This window comes from Schistocerca piceifrons, chromosome 6 (genome assembly GCF_021461385.2).
Source record: "Schistocerca piceifrons isolate TAMUIC-IGC-003096 chromosome 6, iqSchPice1.1, whole genome shotgun sequence".
Lineage (NCBI taxonomy): Eukaryota > Metazoa > Arthropoda > Insecta > Orthoptera > Acrididae > Schistocerca > Schistocerca piceifrons.
In genome coordinates, this window is record NC_060143.1 from 532,536,591 (window position 1) to 532,563,028 (window position 26,438).

A 26,438-nucleotide genomic window follows, 5' to 3' on the forward strand; every position below is an offset into this window, starting at 1 on the left:
CCATGGGAGACACAGGACTTCCCATGGTGACACCATCCACTTGTTCAAAATACTGGTCACTGAATAAGAAATAAGTTGAGGTAAGCACATGCTCAAACAATGCCACAATGTCTTTCTCAAACTGGCTGCTGATAAGCTATAAGGAGTCCTGCAGAGATACTTTATTTATCAAAGATACAATATCAAAGCTCACCAAAAGATATGACAGTTGTAGCTTGAGTGTCTTCAGTTATCCTATGAAGTGCTCTGGATTCTGGATAGGGTGGTCACACTTGCCTATGAGAGATCCAAACAGCATAGTACGATATTTGGCCAGAAAATAGGTAGGAGCTCCAATGTTGCTCACTATTGGGTAAAATGGAGGCCCATACACAAATATCTTCTGTAGCCCATACAGTCTTGGGGGAACTGCAGCTTGTTGACATAGGCTCTTAATGACTTTAGAAGGAACAAGATTCTACTTGAGAAGATGTAGAGTTTTTCTCTGTACCTTGCCAATCAAGGCCTCTCTTGGCTTGCGATATGCAGGGTCGTCAAGAAGCGCCTCCATCTTGCTGTTGTATTCAGCTCATGAGAGAAGGACAGTGGTGTTACCCTTGTCAGCAGGTATGTCTTCAAGAACAGAAAGAATCCTCAAAAGGCACAACATCGGGGGTGTTTTTTGAGCACCAGCAAAACTGAGGAATTTATTGTGCTCGGTCAAAGATGACCTTGGCCTTCGGAAACACGGCATACCAATGTGGAAAATCTTAAATTGGACCGACACGCCGAACTGTGCAAGAATGTTGCATTGAACACCATTGTCACACACACCTGGGGCAACCCGATAAATCACCAGTGGCAGAGCACTGCCTGGACACGTGGCACCGTATGTTTTATGAAAAGACTGAAAATTTATCCCCAGTACCATATTTCTGGGACTGTGTTATCAAGGAGGCCGTACATATCCATACAGTGGACAATCTTATAAACAGGGATGCAGGTTTTCAAGTAAGCACTAACTGGAATCCAACACTGGCTGTCATTAAATCAAAACAGGAAAGCAAGAATCTTTGATTCATGACTTGATGCAATGCACTGCTGAGCTTTACTTCAGATTTTAACAGAACCATCTGGCAGCACAGTAATTGACCACAGAGCACGTGCGGAACGACTTTCTGTGGCTCCCAGCAGAGAGCCTTAGGAGCGCTGCTTTCTTCCAACTGTGAGCATCTCCCCGCACACGTTTTGCCTGCTCCTGGTCTGATAAATTTTAGTGCCACCATGTGATGATTATCACTCACATCTTGCAGCAATGATAGCAGCAACTACCACCATCTGAAGATGTCGAGCAGTTGTGTTGATTAAAAATTGTGGAATTACATAATACAATCCAGTGGCAAACCTGAAAAGTTATTTGCAACAGATCTGTCATGAAGCCTGAAAAATCACATCAACAACATTTCATTAACCACAAAATGACTCGTTTAATGTTTTCTTCTTTTCATCCAGCATTAAATGTAATGTAGAAAATAGGCTCAATATGTTGCTTTTTATGTACCAAGTAACAGAAATAATGATGTTATCTGCTCATCTACCTATTCCAAAAAGCACTGCAATGAGATTCAAAATTGCTTGTCACCATGTAATAACAATATGACTTTTGTTCCCAGAGATGGAGCAATGCTATGACACCAATAAGACTTTGCACCAAAATAATCTTATACTAGGACACTACAGAACTACATTCCTAGCTATTTTAACGTATTATACAGAAGTGACTTACCACATGCTTCTCTATAGGCATCAACTTGAACATACAGCACATACAGTGGTTTAGGAAGTAAGTATGAAATCTCATGCTGCTTGCGAATTCTGTCCAAGGGAAGACCCAAATAATCTTGCAGTGGCTTGGTTGCCTAAGAAGGATTTCCTTTAAGTAACGTGGAGCACACTGACTCATTCTTAACTCTAACACAAATCAGAATCTAAAAAATTTCTTGCATTTTTCTGAAAACTTTTAAATTTATTTAAGTTCACAATATTAAACAGTAGCTACAGATGTGCAACAATCCAGTAGCATATACATGAGAACAATGAGACTGATACATAAACTCAAGTTTTTGTAAAGAGTTCAGAAAAAAAAACATCATTTCTGCGCACATCTGGTGGGCTAAGAAACCGACAAAAGGGGAAGGATTAGAATTAGATATGGGAGTCCTACAGCCTATGCACAAGACAAACATACCATTTAAAGCTGTAACAAACTACAGCGTAGCTTATCTCCAAAAAAGGTAAAGTCATTGTGCATTTTAGAAACTGAACATGACAAATGAAGGCTGGATTTCATTCAGTGATAGAAATGACAGGCAACACACTCGCCACCCTGCCGGACGTATCAACAGATCACTAAATATAATTATTCTTACATTTGGCAAAGTCGCTAGGTGCGGCACAGAAGGATACCTCCGCCATCATCAGGTCACATTATAAAACATCCACAACAAATTTAAGGGCTGTCACAGATGCCCATTGTCTCACTAGTCATCCAGCTGATGTTTACTGCAGCTCCCCTGGTGTATATATTGCTGATAATTCTGTGATAAGTGGTTTCTTCCTGCACTATGACTTGGTCTTTCTTGTTACCTACCAACAACAAGTGGGTAGTGCACAGCTATGTTTCTCTGCATGTTTGAGTGGCCTATGGCTGCATCAAGATAGTGGTTGATGTGGTTTCCAGTTGAACCTACAAATAGTGTTCTCCAGCACTGACATATGAGTTACTCAACAAACTTACAAAGGACCGTATTGATTCTGAGATCTCTCTAGACATACTTTATTTTGTGTATTTCCACAAGAGCTAGGAACTGTTACTTTCGTTACTTAATCATAAATGTATTGGGCTTAATATAACCTGTGTTGTTGAAGAGAACTTGCAACAAACACCATACACAGAAAACTCCAGAACATAACACTATTGCTGCGTAAGGAACACACCAGAAAGACAAAATTAACTGCATGGAGTATGGTGAGACAAAATTTTAAGAACTGTTAGAACAACAGAATTGGTTTCCAAACAGGGCTTTACAGAGAAACAAAAAGGTGAGTAGAATAGAAATGAAATAAAGTGCAGCTAACAGCAGCATAATTCTTGTGAGATCAGTAGCAAATAGGAGATTTATCCAACAATGTTACTCTGTAACTAACATGTGAGTCCACAAACCATATAGTCCACAGCTCTGTTCTCCATCAGTCCTAGATTTTCTTTTTCTTATGCTTATCACTTCTTTTGCCTCTAGCCAAGTCTTGTATATGTGGAAAAATGTCAAATTGCACCACTATTCGGAGTCCACATTAAACATCGTAATTGGCAAAGTCAGTTCAAAGGTTGGATGAAGGCAAGGACCAAACCTCATAAAGTGCTTTCGTGTTCAAGTGAACCTTCAGATTGGGCCCTGCTTTACCTTAAATCAACAGCAGTACAGGGCTGAAAGGGAAACTAAACCGTAGAACACAAAGCAATATAATGAAAACGGGGAGAAACAGTAGATCACAAACATCAATGAGTCAAACTGAAGAGCAGAGGCAACAATGTGGTCGGAACAGATACAGGAGACAGTCAGCAGCGAAAAGATTATACGAGGTGAGATCAGGAACTGGCAGGAATCTGCCAAATACTAGAAAGGACATTCTAAGCTGCCATCTTGCACGAAACATCAGCTATTTAGTTGTTATTAAAGTAAAGGTTATTGTAAGTGCATCACCCAGGTGTCAAGGAAAGGTGTACACATCAGCCACAAAATCTTGCACTAGTGTTACAATTTAGCAATGGAAAACTACTCAGGCTAAAATGGCAAGAGTTTATGTGACTGCCCTGCCAGCCAAACTTCACTAAATAAAACCACCTGAAACTTTTGTCATTTGTTAAACATCTTGACAAGCTCCATCACAACCGGTCATGACATGTTGCTGTGTTGTGCAGCTGAGACAGAGTTACTATTCTGAATGTAAGGAACAATCAATACTACCTCTATAACTCAGTGCTCTACTGAAAAATGATTTTGGCCACAAATAATTCAGTTTCACAAATGACTTACAACAGCAAGCTATCAGATCTGGACTGCACTGATTATTTATGAGCATTAATAATACCCAAAGAGCAGCAATAAGCAAAGGCAGAGCTCCAACACCATTGTAATGTATTGCTTCAGAAGAAGAAAGTAATGATTAGTTCAGACTAAGGAAGGATAGTGAAGGAAATAGGTAGAGTTCGTTTCAAAAGAACTATGTCAGCATTTGAGTTACGCAATTTCTGTAACCATGGGAAACCTAAATCTAGGTGACAGGACTGAAACAACCCAAACTGCCCTGCCGAACAACAGTGCAGGACCTTACCACTTCACTCAGTGAGGTAGAGTTTCATTTAAATACTTGTACTTAATTTTATGTGCATCCATTGGTGCCAACTTCACACAGTGACACATTTTAACAATATTATGAAGAAACACACACACACACACACACACACACACACACACACACACACACACACACACACACACACACCCCTCTCACATACATAACCACTATCTCTGGCCACCAAGGCCAAACTTGGACATCAGTTGTCTGAGTCTGGCCTTGGTGACCAGAGACAATGGTCATGTACATGAGAGTTTTGTTTGTGCTAATGTGTGGGTGTGTGTGTTTACTTCAGAAGAAGGCATTTTGGCCGAAAGCTTGCTTGTTTAGCATTCTTTTTGTTGTGCCTGTCTGTGACTTGACATTTCCACTATATGGTGAGAAGCAATCTCCCTTTTCATAATATTGTCATTATTCCATCCTGGTTTTTCCACTGTTTGATTTTGCCTAGTGACTCATTTTAACTGGTTAACTTCAATTTGAGCAAAATTGCTCAAGATATAACAGGGCTTAGGGTAGATCACTGTTATCTCAATGTAGGCCACTTTTATGTAAAATGCTAGACTAAATAGTAGTACGATGTTAGTAATTATTACATCTTGTGTTTAATTACTTATACTCACAGACTAAATGGTAGTATAGTGTTAGTAATTATTATGTCTTGTGTTTAATTACTTATGCTCAAAAGGAATAATGTAAGAATTAATTACCTTTACATTATAAATGAAATTATACGAGTAAATTTCCCCTCCCACAAAACCATGGACCTTGTTGGAACGAAGTGGTTTGCACACGTCTATGACACAGACAACCATACCTTTACGTGTATGCAGTATGAGATCTAATACTGACTAACTAAATGGGAATGCATGTAAGCTACTATGAACAGCATAGTGAACACATCATACAATATAACCCTTTTTTAATTAATCTCTGAGGACCGAAATATTTTTTCCTTAAATGGTGGTTCTCCCTAAACAGGAGTTCTGCTCCTGCATGCTAATAGAGTGCTTAAAAATCAGAATTTGTGGTTTTTAGGCCATATCAAATACGCACATGATTTGGCACTAGCAAATCCTAGTACATATATTAGCGCCATACACTCTTCATTTACTCGTAAGCCTTCATTTTGAAGTTGCATGTAAAATCACCAATGGGTGTCTTCAATTTAAAGGCAGCATCCAGAATGAAGAAGAAGTTCTTTATATACAAGAGTAGCTTTATTCAACTAATAGCATAGATAAATATGAGTACACAAAAAGATAAAAGACCATTAAATATTAACATTTATATCCTGAAAACAGAAATCGAGAAATGGTCTGTTTTTTCCTGACAGCATAACGTACTGAGAAGAATTGTCACAAAACTTAAGAGCTGAATCCTCCTCCTCCTCACATCATCATCATCATCATCATCATCATCATCATCATCATCATCGTGCCCACCCTTCCCCAACTTTTAATACTTAAAAACAAAACCATTCAGTCACTTATGTCTACCTAATTTTCAAAAGTCAGGATGTCATCACCATGACCCAATCTTTGAATGAGTCACTGGTTGAAATATCTGTGAAATCATTCAGGGAAATCATTATCATCATCATCATCCTCATCTTCTATAGCAACTGATGCTGGTCCACAGTCAGCATTTGTAAACTGGTTCAACACATGTCGTCTTACAACATACCATGCAGTAACAAGCAAGCGCACAGCCTGTAAAATATTTACTTTCATTATGTCCTTTCTTTTGAGGATTGAAACTGACCTCAGCAGCCATTCTGTAATTAGTTTCCACAAGACAAATTATGCTCAAGTCTAGAGGGTGCATATGAGTTGTACCAAGCACAATCAACAGGAAGAAACAAAAGATAAATGTTCCATGAGAATGTCGTCTTCTTTTGATGTGCAGCATCTAATGCACCTGTCTTGTGGTTAAAAAGCCTTAGAAACTTCATATAAAATTCAGCAATCAATCAGGCACTGCTAATAAAATTGTAGGCGCAAAATATTATTTTAAAATCACCTGGAGTTTAAAATTTTCACATTAGTAAAGGCAGCAACTTCTCACTGTCATCACTCTAACACACCACAGAGCATCATTCTGTCTTTTCTCCTTTTCTCTGTGCATCTTACTCCTGTTTCTGAGGGAGGCAAATTATAATCCTACCAGCATCGAAAATATTTTAGAGCTCATATCCATTAGCAACAATGAAAAAAACATTCTTCTACCAAGGTTCAGTATTTTGTCTACTGTCTCACATTCAACATGTCAAATAAAAGTTCATAAATGCGTGACCATGTGAAGTAGTTCAGTACCCAAAAAGTTTTTAGTTACCAGATAACGAACTTACTCACTACCAAGAATAACAAGACGGGGCTCAAATCCGGTTAGTAACATACCAAGCCTTCAATCCGATTTTTGGACGGAATTAAAGAAGCAACACAGCTGCAATCACAAAACTAGCTGCAGTGTTCTTTTCTATCTCCCATTGTCGTATTTTTGCAACACGAATTCTACAGAATGACAGAACCGAGAGAACTGAGGGGAGAACTAAATGCAGTCGACGCACTCTCAGTTCAGATAACCGTACATATTTTGAATGGATAATTTCACTATTAAACTACAGGTGTGAAGGCCCCTTTCAGTGATGAAGCACAGACGTTCTCCCTTTTTAATACGTAAGGTCCTTGGGTTTCAGCATTCAGGACTGCTTCATTATTTTTCAGCACATACTGCACAAAGAAAATGGCACAAAATCATATTTCTTCTTCTCCATGTTGATAAGTTTGCAATTCCGACTGTCTTCAACATCATGAGGTACGTCAGCTTCTAGTGAATATGAAGCTATTCTCTTTTTTCTGGCCATGGCTACACAAAACTTCCACAATGTAGAATTCAACACTACGATAAAAAACACACAGCTATCAATTTGTGTGCTTGGCAAAGTTTTCTGTGATGTCATATCACATACCTTCATGCAGAAATTGGCACTGTTCAAAATTATCAGTCAAAAAGTACAACTTATCTAGCTGCTATAATAATCGATTGTGAATTACTGACTTTTCTGTAACATCGCTTTAATTCAAAAATTAAAGGAATAATGACAAAAACATTTAAATATTAGCAATTTCATCACGGCTGGATTTATTCCTTAAAAATGGACTTTTTTTTTTACACCGGCTTCCATTATAACTGGAGTTCAGTAACATCGCTTCTGCGGAAATTTCCTGGACCAACAGAAATATTTGTTAAAAGTGGGAATTCCTTAAAAGCAGGTTCATTAATATGGGAAATTACTGTAGTAGCTGAAGACATACATAAAGCCAACATGCATCTCAGTGGTATAAGTTTACATGCCAATCAGATCTGTAGCAAAAACAGCAGGAGTACATGGACTGGTGGAGGGGAATCATAGAGACATGGAGACACCAGAAGGTTTCAAACAATTTATATGATCATAAGACAGATCTCGAAACCAGAATTTGAACTGCAAAACATTTCTAGGGGGAGATGTGAACTCTGACCATAATTTACGGGAGGTGAACTGCAGATCAAAATTGATGAAACTGCAAAAGGGTAGTATACTAAGGAGATGGGACCTGGATAAGTTGAAAGAACCAGAGGTTACCAAGAGTTTCAAGGGGAGCATTAGCAACAAGTGACTGAAACATGGATAAGGAATAGAACAGAGGATGAATGGGTATTCTTTACAGACAAAACATTGTAGGCAGCAGAGGATCATAATAGGCAAACAGAAAAAACCCAGTAGCAATCCTTTTATAATGCATGAGATACTGATGAAAAACAAAGATTTAAAATGCAGCAAAAGGGAATGCAGATATCTAAAAAAAATGAGATTGACAGGAAGTGCAAATTGGCACATGGGAACTGCATGGTTGCAGAAGCTTGCATGACTGCAGGAAAGAAAGATGCAGCTTATAGGAAAATTAGAGATACCTTTGGAGAAAAGAGAAGCAGCTGCATGAATTAACAGCTCAAATGGCCAGCCTGTACTAAGCAGAGAAGAAAAGCCTGAAAGGTGCAAGGAGGGAAAAACAATGTAACAATTAATTATCTTTAAACTGTAAATGAGATTACAAGCACATTATACCTCCATGAAACTTGGATGCTGTCAGGATGGCATGGTTCATGTGCCTCCACAATAAAGCGAACTCAGGCAGTGCTGAGGGAATTAGATTAACCCTTTCGTTGCTATGGCCCTGATCTCTGCATTCTGTGCTGGTAGCTTTTGTTATGGCTCTAATGCTCATCAAATGCTAGTGCCTGCACTGAGAGACAGTGTTCCAGCCAAAATGAAATATTCATCACTGATTTTTCAAAAAATATGAGGTGAAAAAAATCTGATTTTCAGACATCTTACACTCCAAAAACTGTAGAGGAAGTCAGAGACTGGAATACATCCAGCAAATAATTGAGGACATAGGGTGCAAGTGCTACTCTCTGAGATGAAGAGGTTGGCACAGGAGGGAAATCCGTGGTGGGCCGCATCAAAGCAACCAGAAGACTGATGCCCCAAAAAATTAAAAAAATCCACTGTACTTACTGCTCTTCTTCTAATTAAATAAAACATTGCACAACATTTTAAAGAGTTTGCAGAGATACAAATGCACTGCATAAACTTTGCATATGGTTGATTTTAGCTCATACATTACAGTGAATTAAACGCAGATACAATATCAAAATTTTACTTAAACCTGAGAGCAGAATGGCATCTCAATTCATTCTCAAGTTATTGGGTATAATATCCAATTGACAGTTGATGCGATGCGCCCATTCATGTCCTTGCGCATCACAAATCGTGGTCGCAACAATAGTCATAACTCATAAATGATTCACAAGATCAAAATGAGGTTTTCTGCAAATGGTAGCATGCTATCAGGAACATGTGTTATGCCAGAAATACTCTTTTTTTTTTTTTTTTTTTTATTTGCTGAGTGAAGTGAATGTGGTGTGTGCTGGTGGTCACTTCATCACTGCATAAAGTGTATGCATGATGGCAACATTATTCACCTAAGTTGAAAACTGTGCAGAAATCAGTATTGGGAAGAATGCAAGATTTATTTATTTACCTACCTGTGTTGCTCACAGACTGGTGCAAACATCATCTCATAGTGGTGATTGTGACGTGCGCACGTGTATATATATATCTGTGTGTGTGTGTGTGTGTGTGTGTGTGTGTGTGGGCGCGCGCGTGCGTGTAACGTAGCAGTATTATTATTATTGTTGATTTTGTTGTTGTTGTTGTTGTTGGTGGTGGTGGTGGTGGTGGTGGTGGGAATGGTGGTGGGCTGAAACCAAGTGTTAAATGTAGGTGTAGATGCAAGCACTAAGCCAATTCCTCTCGAAAAGTACCAAGCGAAGATTGATATTCAAATGGCTGTGCCCAGAAAATGAGCTGTATCATTAACTTTCACACATATACACATTTTATCTATACTGGAGTAGTAATTACAATGGTAACATACAAATTTCCACAATATAAACAAATCATAACCCAATCATTATCACTATGCTCCAGCTACTAATTATTATTGCTATACTGTAAACAAACCTCGAGTATAGTTTTTAGGCGAGGGGTAAGATTATCGAGAAGTTCTCTTTTCTTCTGTATTTCTTTTGCTACCAGTTCCTTATCACCCTGCAGTTTATGACAGAGAGCTGCGAGCTGTTTGCGCTGCTCAAGTTCCCATTCCAGTCTCGCCAGTTTCAACTGGTGCATATCATTCTGCGTCAGTTCCTTAAACAAAATTCGATAACATTCTAATGAATCTTTTAGTACAGAGCACATTTACTGACTATGTGTAAATAAGAGCCACTTCTTACTTAAATTATAAGTGACAAGACCTAAAGAACACAGTCAGGAAACCGGAACAGATAATGCTGTAACTTAATAATGTGTCACTACAGTTGGTTCCAGCAGAAATACTAAAATAACAATCACTTTTTGATGGAACAAACAACAGGTTCAATAGAACCATGTTCAATTAGGCATAGCCCTAATACATGTGTTATGCCTGTGCTACCACCAAATTGCTCAGCAAGCTTTAACAAATGACAATGTGATGTCGGTAATCTGAGCTATCATGTGACTTTACACTATTTGAGATCACAAGGCAAACTAGATGTGACTCTTACAGCAAGGATCACAGAAAATTTAGTATCTAAAGAGAACAATGAGAGACAATTTCTTACCAGTCTTGTGATTGATTCAGGAGCTGTTTTATAGAATTCTTCCACTGATACCAATTCTATCTCCTCATCCTTTGACCTGCAAAGAAAAAGGTACATTTGCATATGTTTAGGTTTAAACTCTTCACAGTTTATGACATGAAAGTGGAACATCAGAATAATAAAAATCTGTTAAGAGAGTGATATAGGTTTCAGTCATTTGCATTATTGACATTTCTTTCTACTGAAGACATCACTGTTCTACTTCCTTGCACAGAGATCCTGTCTTCACTGCAAGATTATTTCCCACTTTTCATACACTCATTCAGAGCCATCATACTGGTATTGACTGACTGGTATCACTACCCTTCACCTACAAGAAATTATTTCTGCATACATGTCAGTAGCACAGTGTGATCCCTTTGCAGTTTGCAATGTATACAACTGGGTATCCCCTGGTGGCTAGGATGTCAACGATCATCAGATGGCTGGTCAGTTTTCTCGATTTGAAGTCACAAGGACCCTTTACAGGTAACAATAATTTCAAATGACAGCATATACTGCACTATCACAGAAAAATTTCCAGTTTGGCCACTTTTGTTTTACAAAGAAAGTACACACTTATTTCCAACTTGACAGTCAGAATTTCAAGAATGTGATTAACAAACATTTTGTAGATATACTAACAAACCGGCCCAGCTATTTCCAACTTGACAGTTAGAATCTCAAGAATGCGATTAACAAACGTTTTATAGATATACTAACAACCTGGCCCGGCTTCATACGAATATCAGTACGTACCTACAGGTGGACAACTTGTGTGGTGTAGTGTATCTTGTTTGTGGGCCATTGCACAGAGTTATGGATAAATTTCAGAGAATAATGTTAAGCAACTGAATATCATTACTTTCATATAACTTATGTGACATAAGCAGAGCATGGAAGGAAAGCTGTATGGAGGTATGAATGTTGTGTACCCCATATTGAATTGGCATCTGGCATGACATCTCACTGCAATGATGGGAGAACACTGTGATTTAAGTAACATATTTACAACCAATGTAAATATTGTATGCAAATGATGGGTGTGTGAGTGATTCAATATGTATTGGAGGCTGGCTGAAGGGGCACAAATAAAAGAAAAGAATATGAAAAACACACACCATGTCCATGTTTAATTTGTATTAAAGCACTCCTCTTATGAAGCTTAGTATGCACTGTGAAGCATTGTTGAGACTCATTGTCACAATTCTTTGTCATGAACTTTCTGTGGCAGACTTCTTCACTGTGCCATGCAAAGAAACCTGTCTACATGTAGGTTTGATTCAAGGAAGGCAGGAAGCTGAAAGTACTGCTGCTGAAGGAGTTTAATCATGTGGACAGTATAATGAGTCGACAGAACAGTCTTGTTTATATCATGAATGTATTAAACAATATAATTTATTTATCTGTAAAAAAAACACCTGTATATTTTTTTCACTCATTACATACAGTATTATTTTCTGGGGGTCTGAGGAAACAAATCTACTCAAAACTTCTAGACTACAGAAAAAGGTTAATGGAGCCATGGTGGGGGCTAAAATAAATAATACTGAAAATCTCTACTTGAAAACCCAAGCCCAACATCCATTCCAAGTATATGTAATATAAATTTTCATTTTTTCAGAGTTAAACTCACAAATTTTTGGGAGCCAATCATCCCTGCATCAGTGTACGACACTGATCAAGCTACATGTTACTTTGCCACACACAAACAGTGAAAGAACACTTTAAATGGGCACGAAATATATAGATAAAATTTGGAAGTGTAAATCTGACCTAAATCCAAAAAAATACTGAAGCAGGTCTAGAAAAACACCCTCACAAGCAAGTGCTATTATAGTGTAGGAAATTTCTTGAATGGTAATCATTTAAAACTGGTATCTTTAATAGCTATATGTGTCCACTAATATAATCAACCATGTCTGCTGACAGTTAATATGAGTTGTCGCAACTGAGACAACAAAGACTGAATGACAGAGCATGGAATATCAGAAGTCTGAACATGACAGGGAAGCTGGGAAACCTGAAAATGGAAAAGTAAAGGTGAAGTGTGCATATAGCGGAAATCCCAAGAAGTTAATGTTTTATGGTCAGATGAATACAGAATAATATCAACAGCTCTACAAAATGTTAAAATGAGTGCAGGGTACTTTATGAATAGGAAGGTAGGGCACAAAATTAGTTACTATGACCAGTTCAGTGATAGGGTAGTTCTCAACAACAATCGACAGCAAACCAATGCCAACAAAAATACTTCTGATATACATGCTGGCATCAAAAGCAAAAGGTGAAGAGACAAAGAAAGTGTAAAACATATGAAGATATTGAAAGGGAAACTCAATGTAAAGGATTTATAATCTAATAATCATTGGAGACTAGTACAATGTAGTAGGGGAGGAAACAGAAGACAGAGTTTTTGGAGAATATGGGCTTGGTAATAGGATAGAGAAAGACTGTGTTCTGTCTCAAATTCTAGTTAGTGATAACAAATATTGGCAATGGCAAGAATGCGTTTCTGAAGAAGAGAAATTTGTTAACATCGAGTATTGATTTAAGTGTCAGGAAATCGTTTCTGAAAGTATTTGTATGGAGTGTAGCCATGTATGGAAGTGAAACGTGGACGATAAATAGTTTCGACAAGAAGAGAATAGAAGCTTTCGAAATGTGGTGCTGCAGAAGAATGCTGAAGATTAGATGGGTAGATCACATAACTAATGAGGAGTATTGAATAGAATTGGGGAGAAGAGGAGTTTGTGGCACAACTTGACTAGAAGAAGGGATCGGTTGGTAGGACATGTTCTGAGGCATCAAGGGATCACCAATTTAGTACTGGGGGACAGCGTGGAAGGTAACAATCGTAGAGGGAGACCAAGAGATGAATACACAAAGCAGATTCAGAGGGATGTTGGCTGCAGTAGGTACTTGGAGATGAAGAAGCTTGCACAGGATAGAGTGGCATGGAGAGCTGCATCAAACCAGTCTCGGGACTGAAGACCACAACAACAACAACAAATATTGTACACTGTTTAAAAATCACATGAGGTGGAGGTGTACCTGGGAAAGACCTGGAAACAGATGGTCAAATAGAGACTCTGAAATCAGATATTGCACAGTACGGCATACACACGAGCAATACATACTTTGACCACAATTTGTAAAGATCAGAAGTAGACAAAAATTTAAGAGGATCATCTAGAAGAATCAATGTGGAAAGAACTGGGATACTGCAGTGGTGTGGAATGATGAGGTGCATTTGAAATTCTCAAAGGCTGTAGATACTGCAATAATGAACACAGTAGGTGTTTCAGTTGAAGACAAATGGACATCTCTATAAAATGGGCACAAGTTAGATAAAAAGAGGTACACGAAACGTTAACTGTGAAGAAAGCTTGAGTAACAGAAGAAACATTTTAAGTGATATGACAAAAGAAATCTGTACTAAAATATTCAGGGAAAGACAGGAATATAGCACTATAAGTCATTTAGGAGCTGTAGGGAAGCCAAGGTAAAATGGCCCCAGGAAAAATGTGAAGAAATCCAAAAAGAAATGGTTGTTGGAATGACTGATTAAGCACACACTGAAGTCACAACAACCTGTGGTGAAATTAAACACAAAGCCGTCAATATTAAGACTGCAATGACAATTATGCTGTGAAACACAGAAAAGAAAATGGGTCAGGAAGTACACTGAGGGCCTTTATGAGATGGAACAACTTGTCTGATGGCATGATACGAGTAGAAATGGGAGTTGATATGGAAGACATAATGAAGCCAGTATTAGAGTTACTTTATCAGAACTCTGAAAGACTTGTCCGCAGCTCGTGGTCTAATGGCTAGCATTACTGCCTCTGGATCATGGGGTCTCGGGTTAAATTCCCAGCGGGGTTGGGGATTTTCTCTGCCTGGGGACTGGGTGTTCGTGTTGTCCTCATCATTTCACCCCCCCTCCCACCACCACCACCACCACCACCACCACCACCACCACCCTTTTATGACAGTGGCTAGATTGGATTTGTAAAAATTGGGGCTTTGTACAGGCGCTGATGACAGCGCAGTTGAGTGCTCCAAAAACCAATCATCATAATCTCGTCTGAAAGACTTGTGATCAAATAAGACAGCAGAGATAGACAACATTCCCATGGAATTTCTAGAGCCACTGCAGGAGGTGGCAACCAGATGACTATACAAATTGGCATGTTGAATCAATGAGACAGGAGATGTACTATCTGACTTTTGGAAAAATATAATCCACAACATCCTGAAGATAGCAAGGGCAGAGAAGCATAAGAACTACTGCACAATCAGCTTAGCATCTCATGCATCCAACTTACTGACAAGAATAAATGCAGAAGAATGGAAAAGAAACTCGATGAGTTGTTAGACGAGGATAAGTTCGCTTTAGAAAAGGAAAAGACAAAGAAGAGAAAGTCCTGGCATACTTCACAAAGGAAGCAAGACTTATGAGAAATCAATGTACATTCATTGAATCTGTTGACCTGGAAGAAGTGGTGTTTGACCATGTAATCAGTAAGATGTTCAAAATTCTGAGAAAAATAGGAGTAACGTACATGGGAAGACAAGAAATACGCAACATAAGAACTAAGAGCAAACAATAATAACTGAAGGCCAAGAATGAAGTGCTTGGATTAAAGATGTAAGAAATAGATGCACACTTTCACTCCCACTGTTCAATCTACACACTGAAGAAACAATGAAGGAAATAAAAGAAAGGTTCAGGAGTTGGATTAAAATTCACTGAGGAAATTGTTATACTCAGTGAAAATGAAGAAGAATTACAGGAACTGTTGAAAGGAGTGAACAGTCTAATTAGTACAGAATATGTACTGATGGTAAATAAGAAAGACAAAAGTAATGAGTGCAGAAATAAAATTAGCAAAAAAATAAAAATAAAAATTGGCAACATGAACTAGATGAAGTAGAGGAATTCTGCAAAACATGACACATGAACCACACAGGGCATTAAAAATAAGACTAGTAGAGGCAAAGGAGACATTACTGGCTATTTGAAGTCTGCCACTATCAAATACAATCCTCAATTAAGGAAAAGTTTTCTGAGAATGTATGTTTGGGGTGCAGCGTTGTATGGTAGTGAATCATGGACTGTGGGAACAACAGAAAAGAAAAGAACTGAAGCATTTGTGAAATGGTGCTACATAAGGATGTTGAAAATTAGGTGAACCGATAATATAAGGAATGAACAGGTTCTCCGCACAATCAGCAAGAGGAACATGTGGAAAAACACAAACAAGAATGTACTGGATGATAGGACCTAAGATATTTTAAGGCATCATGGAACAACTTCTACAGTATTAGAGAGAACTACCAAAGGGAAAAACTGTACGGAAAGGCAAGAGATTGGACTACACCCAACAATTAACAGAGAACGAAGAGTTGAAGTACCACTCTCAGTAAAAAGGTTGGCACAGGAGAGAAATTCATGGTATGCAGCATCAAACCAGTAAGGAAGCTGACAACCTTTTAAAAGAAGAACAGGAAGAAGAAGAAGAAGAAGACGAAACTTTCCACACAGTGCACTCTAATTTGTTAAGGCTTGATGAAAGCTTTTGCCATGTTTCCGGATACAGCTGCTTACAAAAACTGTAGGACACCCAGTTTATATTTTTGTAAGGCCCTTAATAATGAGATAGCCATGATAACTTATTGCTAAAGAATGGCCTGACAAACTGAAATGCTCACTGACTTCAAGCAACTGGTAACATAGATAAACCTCACGACGGGGATGCACACCTGAATCTGATACAATGCAGAATGCAAATTTTCAAAGGAAACAAACTGACAACCATGGTTCAAGGCCTGGAGTTTTTACTTCCAAATGGGTCCCTGGCATTACTGCTTCATAGTTCACCTTACGTGGAACTGACATGGAGGCAAAAGTTGTCTATTTATAGTGATAATAATAGCTACAATATCATTAACTGTGAAGACAGTGAGGATGACACTTTAAACTGATTGCTGAGGAATTCCACTCTACATTATGTACATGTAGGTTGTTGAAAGAGAGGGGTTGGACAGAAATATGGATACATCTGAAATACAACACATTACCCTGTCTAATAAGGTGTAGGAAATGGATGGGATTCAAGACAGCTCCCAGTCATCTCAGAATGGATAAACACAGGTTCTGTGTGGTTCTCACGGTAGCGCTATATTATTCTTCCTGCAAAACTGTGGCTAGGCCCAATAATGATTATGGAGCCGGATAATGATTGTGCACCCTTATCGCCAATGGCTCAAAAGTATAGAGATCTGGTGACTGCGGTGGCCAAGGGAGATAGGACAATTCATCCTTGTGCTCACAAAACCAGTCCTCAGTTCTGGACGATGTGAGCTGTGTGAACAGGGCTTGTGTCATCTTGGAACACAGGATCAACACTGGGGAACAAACAGTGTTTACCAATGGATGGACCTGGTCAACTAAATTGGTCAAATAACCATTGGCAGTAATGTGACATTGCAGATCGTGGGGCCCATGGGATAATGTGATATGGCTGCCCAAATCAGCACCGAAGCCCCTCCATGTTGCATTCTTGGGATGTAAACTCTGCCGGAAGTTGGAAACAGTGTGGCTTCGGCCTATCACTGATAAGTAGTTTTGGAATTTCAGCTCACTCTGCAATTTCCTGCTTACGGAGCCCCCTTCATGTTATTTTGGTGCTGACACAATTTGACAGTGCAGCATTTAGTTTTAGTTCTGTGGTGACTTTTGCAGCTGTTGTCCTCTTACTTTTTGTCACAATCCTCTTCAATGACCATGCCTCATGGTCATTCAAACCACATTTTCATTTGTATTGTGACTTAGTGGATGATGTCATTCCACTTTCTTCAACATGATGCCTCTTGAAACACTACACACTTCGGCTATCTTGGTTACAGAAGCACAGACCATACAAGCACTAACAATTAGCCCAAGTTCAAACTCGCTTAACTCCGACATAATGCACATAGAACCTCACAGAACACTGATCTGAACAAGACTGACACTTACAACTTATTGAGGGCATCGCACAGGTGTTGTCAGTGGTCAAATACAACAGCACAACCTGCAGGGTTGGCAAGGACCTGCATTTATGTTCAAGTATGCATTTCTTGCAGCATTTCCATATTTTTGGCCAACAACAGTACAGAGCCTACATACCTGAATCCAGTTGGTATCATTTGTCTCCCGATGATCAAAGAACATGGCAATATGGTGTCAGGATTGCACAAAGGCATTTCATAGTGCGGATACTGATCTATGACTGACCAGAATTTTTGATACAGCTTTGAATGGCATAATCAGTCAGGCAGGGGGGTTACCTTCATAGTCTCTGATGTTACTGGATTTAGCGTAAGAAACACATACTTTTTCTTTTCTCCAAAAAAATTCCTGCCCCGAGATACAGCCCTCCAAAGATGACACTGTGAACACCATTTTGAAGATGCCAACTCAGAAAAAATTTTAAAATGCTTTATCTGTGTAACAGTTCTAGATATTTTGTTAGGGTCTTTTTATTTGAAAGATAATTGCTTTAGGCCATTGATTAGAATGGTATCCTCCATTTGGATATATCTGTCAAAAGTTCTTTTACTGTTGCCACTCGAATTTTTTTTCTGTTGATTAGTACCACATAGTACTATATTCTCTGTAAAGAAGAGCTTCCACTTTTTTTTTAAGTTGGACATGTTTTATTTTTAAAAATAATTTTTTTTAGCTTTCAAGGGTAATTTATGTCTTTGCTGAAGTTTTTTCTTACTAATTTCTTTGTTACAATGTTTATTACTATTGTGTTTGTTGCAGTTATTTCTTATCACTTTCTTTGTTGCAGTTATTTCTTTCCACTTTCATTGTTGCAGATATTTCTCACTCTTTGTTGTAGCTTCTTGTCATGGTTGTTCATTGTTCATTGCAAGTTTCTGCACTGTAATTGTTCTGTGCTAATTTGTTTACTGCAGAGGCTTCTAAGAAATGTGAGACCATCCAGTGAGTTTTGTGTTTTGTGAGGATTTTGTCAGTTGACACTGTTGCAGAGTGTTTTGTGAAAAGGTCTGTTTGAAATGTCTTCCGACTGGGGCCATAGGAGAGTAAAGTGTGCTGACTATTTGCATATCCATAATAGAGTGATATATAATACAAACAAAAACCAGACTATGTTTAGGTTGGGAATAAGTCTTCTCATTTGACGACTGTTTCAAAGTGAAGATGTTTCCAGTGATGACTTTTTGTGTTTGAAATGTTTTGACATAATTACAACAATGATAGTATCTGAACAAAGTAAAGCCTCCCATGGTGGAAATGATGCAGATTTTGCATCAATAGAGGAAGAATTAAATACCCCGAATCAGTCAACTACAGAGTAAGTGTTAGACCCGTTAAGAAACCGTGGTCAGTGAATATGAGTCATAAGCTCTATGCATCAAGAAAGTGCAGAGAAATTACTAAAGCTATGGATGAATACACTCCAGCAAAACTGACCACACACTTCAAAGTAGAAATTCCATCTTCAGAAGAAAATAAACCAAAGCACTCTTGCACCTCTCCTCAGGAATTTTTCACAAATATCAATTTGGCTGTTGAATATTGTGCATCCTACAGCAAAATGGTACAAGTTTTAACTATTGTCTCCCATGTACTCTTATACTGATGGAACTTGGTTCAAAACTCTTTTCTTTGAAAATGTCCCTGAAATAATAGTTGCACCTTTTCAATGTAGGATGCACACTATTCAACAGCGGAATTGATATTTGTGAAAAGTTCCTGGCAAGAGAGCTATGGTTCATCTTCTTCTGAAGATGGAATTTCTACTTTGAAGAGTGTCGTCAGTTTTGCTGCAGTGTATTCATCCATAGCTTTAGTAATTTCTCTGCACTTTATTGATGCATAGAGCTTATGACTCAACTTCACTCACCACAGTTTCTCAATGGGACTAACACCTACCTTGGTGGTTGACTGATTCACGGTATTTAATTCTCCCTCTATTGATGCAAAACCTGCACCATGGGAGGATTCACCTTGTTCAGATACTATCATTGTTGTAATTCTGTCAAAACATTTAGAACACAAAAAGTCATCACTGGAAACACTTTCACTTTGAAACAGAGTCATCAGATGAGAACTCTTCTTCCCAACCTGAACAATGTCTGTTTTTTTGTTTGTCGTATATATCACTCTTTTATGGATATGCAAATAATCAGCACATTTCACTCACCTGTGGCCCGTCAGAAGACATCTCAAACAGTCCTTTTCACAAAACACACTGCAACTGTGTCAATTGGCAAATTCCTGGCGAAAACACAGAACTCACTGGATGGTCTCACCTTTCTTAGAAGCCTCTTTAGCAAACCGATTAGTACTCAACAACTACAATACAGAAACCTGCAATGAACAACCATGACAAAGAAACTGGCAAGGAACTACAACAAAGAATAAGAAATATCAACAACTATGAAAGTGTTGTTATTATGTGGTCTTCAGGGATTGGTTTGATGCAGCTTTCAATGCTACTCTATCCTGGGCAAGCTTCTTCATCTTTAAGTACCTACTGCAACCTACATCCTTCTGAATCTGCTTAGTGTATTCATCTCTTGGTCTCTCTCTCTCTCTCTCTATGATTTTTACCTTCCACACTGCCCTCCAATACTAAACTGGTGATGCCTTGGAACATGTCCTATCAACTTATCCCTTCTTGTAGTCAAGTTGTGCCACAAATTTCTCTTCTCCCCAATTCTATTCAATACCTCTTCATTAGTTATGTGAGCTACCCATCTAATCCTCAGCATTCTTCTGTAGCACCACATTTCGAAAGCTTCTATTCTCTTCTTGTCTAAACTATTTATCGTTCATGTTCCACTTCCATACAGGGCTACAATCCATACAAATACTTTCAGAAAAGACTTCCTGACACCTAAATCTACATTAGATGTTAACAGATTTCTCTTCTTCAGAAACTCTTTTCTTGCCATTGCCAGTCCACATTTTATATCCTCTCTACTTCAACCATCATCAGTTATTTTGCTCCCAAAATTGCAAAACTCATCTACTACTTTTAAGTGTCTCATTTCTTAATCCAATACCCACAGCATCACCTGATTCAATTAGACTACATCCCACTGTCCTCATTTTGGTTTTGTTGATGTTCATCTTATATCCTCCTTTCAAGACACTGTCCATTCCGTTCACCTGCTCTTCCAGATCCTTTGTTGTCTCTGACAGAATTACAATGTCGTCGGCAAACAACAAAGTTTTTATTTCTTCTCCATGAATTTTAATTCCTACTCCAAATTTTTCTTGTGTTTCCTTTACTGCTTGCTCAATATACAGACTGAATCACATCGGGGATAGGCTACAACCTCTGCTTCTCTTTCATGCCCCTCGACTCGCATAACTGCCATCTGGTTTCTGTACAAATTGTAAATAGCCTTTCACTAAGAGAGTATTCCAGTCAACATAGTCAAAAGCTTTCTGTAAGTCTACAAATGCTAGAAATGTAGGTTTGACTTTCCTTAATCTATCTTCTAAGATAAGTCATAGAGTCAGTATTGCCTCACATGTTCCAACATTTCTAGAGAGTAAAAAGAAATAACTGCAGCAAAAAAACGTGATAAGAAATAACTACAACAAAGACAACAGAAATAAACATTGTAACAAAGAAATTAGTAAGGAACAACTTCAGCAAAGACATACATTACACTAGAAAGTTACAAAAATGATTTTTTAAAATAAAGCTGTCCAACTTAAAAGTGGAAGCTTTCTTTTTCAGGGAATATAGAATCATATGGTACTAATCACAGGAAAAAAAAAAAAAAAAGAAAAAAAAGAAAAAAAATCAAAATTTTATGGATTGGCATTTTTAAAAAAAATTCCATAAATTATACTAAAGTTCGGAACACTAAAGTAAAAGAACTTTGAGAGATAAGTCCAAATGGAGGATTTCTTTGTCATCATAAAGCAGTTCTCTCTCTCTCTCTCTCTCTAAAAAAAAATTTCTTCAAAAATTAGCATTTTTCAAAATGGTGTTCGCAGTGTCATCTTTAGAGGCCTGTATCTCAGGGCACAATTTTTTTTGAGGGGGGGGGGGGGGGGGGGGGGGGAAGCCTGTTTCTTACTTATTCCTCAATGCTAAATCCAATAACATCAAAGACTATGAAGGTAAACCACATGAATTAAGGTCCTAAAACTGATAAGAGCTGAAATTTGCCAAAAAGGGCAAGAAGAAAACCATACATATCATAAATGTTCTTAGTGTTATATATGCTGCCATTATTTAGGAACATTTTGTCATCATCTGTTTTTCCAATTAACTTCACCCTTTTGAGGAAAGAAATAATTTTGACGAACACCAGTTTTGGACTGACAATAAACGTGCAAGCAGATCCTGAACTTCAGTCACAGTCATGAAAATACCGATTTTGTATTCGCCAACTTTGTGTGCATAGAAAATTGTGCTCCATTTGCGGGATTATTCATTTCTGTCACATTTATTGGAGACAATTATCTAACAGTTAATATAATCCTTAAATGTGAAATGCTCTATTCCAAAATGTGATACATTTGATTCCTGGAACTGATTGTAAAATTTAGTGTTGCTTCATGCCATTCAAGGACAGGTGGAATACTGAGTTGGTTCAATGGCAAAGAAGCAATCAGGCAACATTGGCTAAATCAGAATTTATGGATCTTGTCTGCAAAGTATGGCCAAATGATTTGTAGCCGAAAAACAGTTTCAGGCTTAAGAAAAGCATTAATTTGTCCCTACAAAAGGTGATCAGAGTGTCCTGTTCACTGACTGGATACCAAAAAAGTTCAGAAATATAACAAGCAAGGCAAAACAAAATTGAATGAACTAATTAATGACACTGGTGGTAGTCTTGAGGTGGATCACACCCCTTCTTAAAATGATACCACACCACCTCGTTGTGATGGAGGAGCAGTTGAAGCTATTAGTTCTTTAAGAAGTAGTATAATCTCTATTTGCAAGAGAAAATCTGCAGCAAGTTCTGAGAATTTTCTCTTTCAGAGCGTAAAAAAGGTGATGAACCTGAGTCGACAGAAGCATCCGATCCCACGTGTCGGCTTTGACCCGTGACGTAAGGGTGTTGTCGCGTGTGACGTCATGACGGCGCGGAGTTTGGTTTGTGAGTGTGGCGTGTTTGTAGATGTCATCGTGTTGTGGTTTCTTGTGCTCTCTGGTGGTATGTTCAGGGTTTTCGTTTGTGTGGTATAATGGGCTCAGTTTGCTTTTGCTCATTATCCAGAATTGTTCGAGTGTTGGCTGTGTTTGTAGTGGAACTCGTTTCAGTGAGTTAACGATTTTGTGTGAAGTTAATTTAGTGTTGTTCGCTGTACGTCGTGTGGTAATTTTAGTAAAATTAATTGATTGTTGTGTTTGTTCAGGAATGGATATGACGAATAAAATTAACAGTGCGCAGGTCAAGGGAAGTGTTAGATCCCAATGTGTGGCTGTGTATGTTGGTCTTGGTATCGGGAGGCCAAGGGAAGTGTTTGATCTTAATTTATAGGATCGGGAGCTGCTGTTGAGCTGTATAAGTCAAGGGAAGTGTCCGATTCCAGATGATTGTGTTTAGTGGTATTTGGGGAGTTTTGTGATGTCGGTTTTTTTCGTCGTTTTGTGTGGTTTTGTATGGAGGTGGATGTCTAAATTTGTTTATATTTAGTTTGCCCCCACCAAAAAACACCCTATTTCCCGCGCTTGTCCCATTAGTGTCATTAGGCTTTTTGTGGAAAGTGTGTGTGTTTTTCGATGTATTTTCGTCCTCATAATGTGTACGCAACAACTTTATATGCGTCATATTGGAATCGTGGTTTATGGTCGTTTCCGTCATATTTGTGACGTCATGGGTCAAAGCAGATGAGCGGGATCGGACGCTTCCGTATATCCATGAACCTGTGGCCAAGTGCAATCAGACAGACCCATAATCACAGATAAAACCTCAGAGGACTACACCAAACTCACTGCTTAGAAAGAAAAGCCTCCAAACCAAAAACTGAGTTAACCAAAAGGCAAAGCTATGCCTTTGACAAAAGCTATGGCAAGTATACAAAACGGGAACTGAGGAGACCGATTCCAATTCTGACATCTCTTTGAAGAGCAACCACAGCCATTTCAAAGGACACATCCCGGAATCTACCTGGGAGTCATTTTGGAAAAGCATGGAAAACCTAAATATGGATGGCTGGACAGGAATTTGATCTGCCTTCCTCCCAAATGGGTGTTGAGTGTGCTAACCAATGTGTCACCTCACTTGGTGAGGAGTAGAAAAGAGGAAGTCACACAGCTACACATATTTCTGTACCATACAAAATGTACTGTGAAATGATCTGTAAGTTGTGGCTCTACAGTTTGAGGCAAGGACAGACTAATTTTTACATTAAATGACATTTTTCTTATAAAAAACAGTGTTGTGACAGGGAAATAGCTAATTGCTCATGTTGCTACTGGGATGGGATATATGAGATGAGGAATCTACTTTGTGTTGAATGGTCCTGTTGATGTCCATGACAAAAAAAACAGTGATTTTCTTATATTATTATTATATTGTATTAGCGTCATATTTAAGCAGTAATTGTAAACAGTTCCTACCAAATGTTGGTTGGCTCTATATTACTTAAAATAGAATAAATAAATAAAGAAATTTTTGTAGTTCACTCTGAAATAAGTATCATGCCATAAATGTTTCAAAAATGTTCTCCGCAGAAAAATTCCAGTCAGCAAATACATATATATGACTTTCAGTTCCCTATTTCATTTCGGAGACATCAACCGTCTATATTCGGTATACAATAAGAACGTCAGTCTTGTATGGTATTCTGGACCAACCATATCACATCTGTGAGTTCCAGTCAGTAAAACGAAGCAGTGCACTAGTCTACATTTGTAACTTTACAGAATTAAATATACTTTCATTTTAAAACAACTTATACTTTATTATTAACACGTTTTTCAACTTTTAAAAAATACAAACAAGCTTTGTTGTATTGCATCATATTTAGGGCACTTGACCGTTCTAAAAATGCAAGGGGTCCACTACGTAACTATCGCTCTTCAATTAAACTGGTGATGAAAGTTGTTATATTACTGCTCAAGGTAAAAATTTTACGTCAGGTGTTACTATATCTATATAAAACGGGGCGCTGGAACAAGAAAGTCTAATTACATGACAGTACTTACTTGAACTGGAGGCATTTTGTAACTTCTTTCTTCACGTGTAGAATTTCATACAGAAGGTTCTGCAGCTGGAGATGATAGCTATCTAGCTGTTGCTTAGCTTTATACAGTGTCTCTCTTGAGTGCTTGGTTCTAAACTTTTCTAGACGATTCAACTTTTTCAAAAGAACGAACAACAAACATCCTTGTATTCTTTTCTCATTTATTTTATCGGCGGCCTGACTGCCCTGGGTCTTTAGCTCGCTAATCTCAACCATTAAGTTACGATATTCATCGCATATTTCATAAAACCGTTTCCTGTCATATGTAGCATCCCTCAGTTGTACTTCCGTCTCTTCAAATTCAATGACATTCTGCAAATATACACGATATAGTAAGGCGGGCAAGTAAATTCAAAACAATAGTCTTATGTGACAGTCAAGAATATGTTTGGTTGCAAAAGGCATACGTTTCGAAACAGATCTGAGGTTGAAATATTTAACTTCACTCTAGCAAACGTTGTCATTTCGTGGAAATGCAAAACAAAATTAGTGTTGTTTCATTTCAGCTCATACAATAAAAAAGCGAAAACAGCAATTACTTCGTAATACCTTATATATATCCCCATCAGATACTTTTACCGAACCTGATGAAGCACCGGAGGTACCCTTGCGACGTTTTTTAGGCGGTATATTATCCTTTTCGTTCATTCTCTCTTCCACAATTATATACACATGCTGTAAACACACAATGCAAAGATTCTACCTAACGACAACAACTGCAGCACTCATACACTCTGATTGTGCATATACGAAAGCTATATCGACCTTTGTATAGCAACCGAGTAATTAGGGTTGAAATCGTTATATTTCCAACTTTTTTGCGAAAAAAACAGTAATACGTTATTAGGACACAAGTCGAGTGCATTAAACAAATAAAGCAGGACCAAAATACTGCTTAATCAGAAAAAATAGTGGTACAATGTATATGAACAGTGGCCCATTCGGGGAGGGAGGAGGCCTCGCCCACTTCCTCCACATTTATAAAACTGAGAATTCCAGGGAGTGGAACCTCTCCTGAACTTGAGTATAGCCAGATTCACACACGCGACAAAAGTGACTTCACAGCTAATGGTAGACTGCAGTTTCAATAAAGTTGTATGAGTGAATTCCCAGTTTTTAGTGGCGCAATCTAAGAGATGCAACTTCTCTCATGCCACGTAAAGTTCAACTTGGTTGTATTTTGTTGTGCCACTTTCCTTCCACTACTGCTCCCTGATAGCAGAACTTTGAAACACGAGTATTCTGTCGCAGCTATTGTGGAATAATTGCTGCTGTACTCCATTGACTTCAGTGTGTTTTCATTTCATTACTGGAAAAAGTGAAAACATTGGTCGGCACATACACTTTCGAGCGTCTGGTACTACAAAAAGAGCAACCTATGTTTGATCTTCTGCAGTAGTGTGTGTGTGTGTGTGTGTGTGTGTGTGTGTGTGTGTGTGTGTGTGTGTGTGTGTGTGTGTGTGTGTGTAGGGGGGGAGGCAATATTTAGAAATCAATGACGTTTCCCACAATCTGCAAAGATTTTTGGATGAATAAATACATAAACTTAATATATGTAACCAAA

General features: G+C 38.2%; 1 protein-coding gene across 1 annotated transcript in view; it reads right to left on the reverse strand.

Annotated features, from left to right (window-relative positions):
- LOC124803001 (THO complex subunit 5 homolog) overlaps positions 1-25,569 on the reverse strand; it is a 160,361-nt gene extending 134,792 nt beyond the window's left edge. The window contains exons 1-5 of the mRNA XM_047264107.1: positions 25,424-25,569; positions 24,837-25,186; positions 10,612-10,687; positions 9,971-10,156; positions 1,766-1,898 (exon numbers count right to left, since the gene is read on the reverse strand). Of these exons, the coding sequence (XP_047120063.1) occupies positions 1,766-1,898; positions 9,971-10,156; positions 10,612-10,687; positions 24,837-25,186; positions 25,424-25,522 (844 nt within the window). The 5' untranslated portion in view covers positions 25,523-25,569. The remainder of the gene's footprint in view (positions 1-1,765; positions 1,899-9,970; positions 10,157-10,611; positions 10,688-24,836; positions 25,187-25,423) is intronic.
- Positions 25,570-26,438: the final 869 nt, after the last annotated feature.